The following is a 3349-nucleotide window of genomic DNA, read 5'->3' as shown; positions in this document are numbered from 1 at the left end:
ATGTTAGTGAAAATATATATACATATTGTTATGAATATTATTATGAAAATTATAAACATGAATATTTTTATGGATATTGCTTTTAGGTTTTCAAAGAGCAGCTGTAATAATCAGTATCTTCAGCTGTTTCACACTCTGATCATCACGTTGTTCTCTTGAGCTCAGTGGTTCTCGGTGGTGTCCCACTCACACATAACCACTTCCCCTCGTTCCTGTCTGCAGAATCTCTCAGTTTGATCAGAGGTGCTTAAAATGTTGAAGGGAGAGTAAGCTGTCATGGAGGTTTTTCAAACCAGGGTCCTGCGTCTGAATTTGTGTGTCATCCTTACTTTACTGACAAATGCAGGTATGTTGTAACATTGTTTTTTGTCATCGTTTGGTTTTGTGTTGTGTGTCTGCCAGCGGTGAGTAAGGACATGAGCAGCAGGTGTGTCTCATGAGCTTTTGCATGAGTGTTACCACACATGTGTCATACCGCCTGATGCAGTATAACTATAAACCTAAGACCTGTGATATATTGACCTAGTGATTGTGATTTTCTGTCTTTACATCAGATTATTCCAAATCCAATCAAGAGCAAAGGATTCAGCAGCACATCAACAAAACAGTGTTTGTGGGGGAAACAGTTACACTTCACTGCAACAAAACCCAACTTGATGATGATTTCACATGGAAAATTAACAACTCGGTTATTTTTAGGCAGGTCTCTTATTTTAACATAACTAAGACAAACTTCAGCTCCAACAGGATTCACATCGACCCCGCAGCTCCAAGAGAATTAACAATACATCAAATACAAGCGTCTGATGCAGGAAACTACAGCTGTTACCCAGCAGCAATAAGATGGACATTAACAATAACAGGTTATTTCATGATTTTATTTATTTTTCTACGAACCAATGTGCTTTTATTATAGAAAAACTAATACAGAAACTAAATAGAGAGGTGGTTGACTGTTATCATATGTGTTTGACACTATTGTATTTTCTAGAAAACACAACCACACCAGCATCACTCAAACAAATGCCGCTGTACATCAGCTTCTCTTGTTTTGGAGTCATTATGATCTGTCTGATCATCACCATCAGCATCTACATTTACAGGTGAGAGATATTAACACATCGAGAAGAAATTAGGTTGTTTATTGATTCCAGGTTTCATTTGTTTTAATTAAGAAGGCAGATTAAATATTGCCTTGATATGTGCTTGTAAAATGTATCACATATTCATGAGTTTACATATTTTAAATTCCCCTGATTTATTGCATTATTTTTGCTCATTTAAAATGAATCAAAGATGAAAATGACAAATAGAGGGATGTAAAATTGAGAGCATAATATTAGTATTTGTGTTAGTATCATTAAACATTTGAAGAATGTGAGAACAGGCCATTTTCAAACATGAAAGCAGAAAACAACATGCAATACGTTATATTTAAAGGAGCTGTAAAAACAACAAGCAGGGTCACGAAGAAATGGGACAGGACATTGTGAGTTTTCTCTTTACATGAATAACTTGCATATTCATTATTTCTTTCATAAAAACAATATTTCTTTAAATCATTGTGCATTTGACTTTAATTTCTTCACTTTACTCACAGGCACCAGCCAGAGGAAGGATACAGACTCAAAACAGTCAGTACTTAGAAAGATTCAACTCAGTGTATGGACAAGTATGAATAGTTTTGTTCTTTTTTTTTTCAGATTAAGTTTACCCTAAGGATGTGAAATTTGACTTTAGATATATTTGTTATGTTAACACTCATCTTGCATAATTGTATAAAATTATGTAGTATGTGATAAATTAAACAGTGAATGAAGAAGCTCTAATATAAATATTTGTATTTTGTGTTTACATATTTATGTGTACTTTTTTCTGTAGATATTAATATCAATATTCAACACAATCAAATGAGAACATACATTTTAATCATACATCATCTGATTTGTTAAAATCAGATGCAGCTTTTGTTGATTTTGTTAATAAAAGTGTAAAATTCTCTTGAATTAATATAAATAAAAAAATGGGAGTTAATTGAGAAACTATGTCAATATTTGTTTAGCAAATTGTAATTATGTTTTTAAGATATCCATTATTAATGCAAGCAGAGGTGAATGCCACCTAAGATGTCAAATATGATAATAACTACAGGTTTTTCCAAGCAAATGGAAAGAATAAGCAGAGATGTGCACACACATTTTTTCCACCTAAAAAAAATATATACAGTATATAAATATAATCATACAAAATATACACAATACTTCGGAGAAAAAAACACAAGTCACAAGTACAATTCTGTGTTAACATAAAAGAAAAATGATCCTGATAACATCCAGTGGCCACCTGTAATAGAATTATCTTGACTTGTCGATATCAATATCCCATGAGATAATTTAACATTTTTGGAAAAAAAAAAAAAAAAAAACATGACACCCAAATAAATTATATTCAAACAACAAAATCAAAATTCACACTTTCATACAAATCTGTGAAACAAATAAAGTTAACCCCACTCAAAATAAATCACCAAAACCACAATCCACACTGTAAACAAACAAAAATAAAATAAACAGATATATTAAATCCTGCCAGCAGATAATAGCTCACAATGGGTAGGTGTAGACGTTAATAAAACACAGTCTAATAGGTAGCAAATTTTATTTATTGTTACCTTCCTGACGTAGCTGTATCCCTTTTTCGGTGTCGACTCTGATTCCTGACTCCCACCGAATTGATGGAATCGACTCCTTGATTTACTTTACATCAAAACAGGGTCAGGAATAGCACAAATTTGCAGTCGTTGTTACTCAATTAAATTCCCCTTACTAAAACAACCAGGGATGGGAAGTACCGAAGTACAAATACTTTGTTACTGTACTTATTTTTCTGGTATCAGTAATTTACTTTTTATTTATTTTTCTGACAATTTTTTACTTTCACTCCTTCCATTTTTACACAAATATACGTTCTTTACATTTTCAAACCAGGCTTGTTACTTTAGTCTTAATCTGTATTTTCGCCATTCGATAATAAATTTCTGAATAAATCATGAATCGGTTAATCTTGATTGGAAACGCTCCGATCCGGTTTTGATCAGAGCAATCAGTGCGAGAGACTCGAGAATGGTGGAGAAGAGAGGCAAAACAACTGATCTGTTCAGGTCTTCAAGTGTAGGTCAGTTTCATCTGTAAATAGGCTACTGTAGTTTAGTATTTGTGATTGGAGAAAAGACAATGATCGGAGGAGAAATGACAAACAACAAGTGCTACTCTACACCAGCGGTTCTCTATTCCAGTCCTCGCACCCCCCAGTTCTGCATTTGTTAACACACCTGATGCAGTGAAGTGAA

The 3349-nt window shown here is 33.3% G+C and overlaps 1 protein-coding gene across 1 annotated transcript; it reads left to right on the top strand.

The window, feature by feature from the left end:
- Window positions 1-205: 205 nt before the first annotated feature.
- Window positions 206-1876, top strand: LOC122146228. The gene is made up of 5 exons (XM_042764517.1): window positions 206-346; window positions 555-863; window positions 992-1103; window positions 1441-1489; window positions 1601-1876. The coding sequence occupies exons 1-5, from the start codon at window positions 277-279 to the stop codon at window positions 1676-1678; spliced, it is 618 nt and encodes a 205-aa protein (XP_042620451.1). The 5' UTR covers window positions 206-276; the 3' UTR covers window positions 1679-1876.
- Window positions 1877-3349: the final 1473 nt, after the last annotated feature.

The sequence above is a fragment of the Cyprinus carpio genome, chromosome A9 (genome assembly GCF_018340385.1).
Source record: "Cyprinus carpio isolate SPL01 chromosome A9, ASM1834038v1, whole genome shotgun sequence".
Classification (NCBI taxonomy): Eukaryota; Metazoa; Chordata; class Actinopteri; order Cypriniformes; family Cyprinidae; genus Cyprinus; species Cyprinus carpio.
The sequence above is the reverse complement of the archived record's forward strand: the minus strand, read 5'-3'. Positions and strand labels throughout refer to the sequence as shown.

Bases quoted from the DNA above. Each gene is read 5' to 3' on its own strand.
- LOC122146228 (XM_042764517.1), top strand. From the start codon at position 277: ATGGAGGTTTTTCAAACCAGGGTCCTGCGTCTGAATTTGTGTGTCATC. The intron at 1,104-1,440 runs GTGAGAGATATT...TTATATTTAAAG, and splicing joins ATCAGCATCTACATTTACAG to GAGCTGTAAAAACAACAAGC. The intron at 1,490-1,600 runs GTGAGTTTTCTC...CTTTACTCACAG, and splicing joins AAGAAATGGGACAGGACATT to GCACCAGCCAGAGGAAGGAT.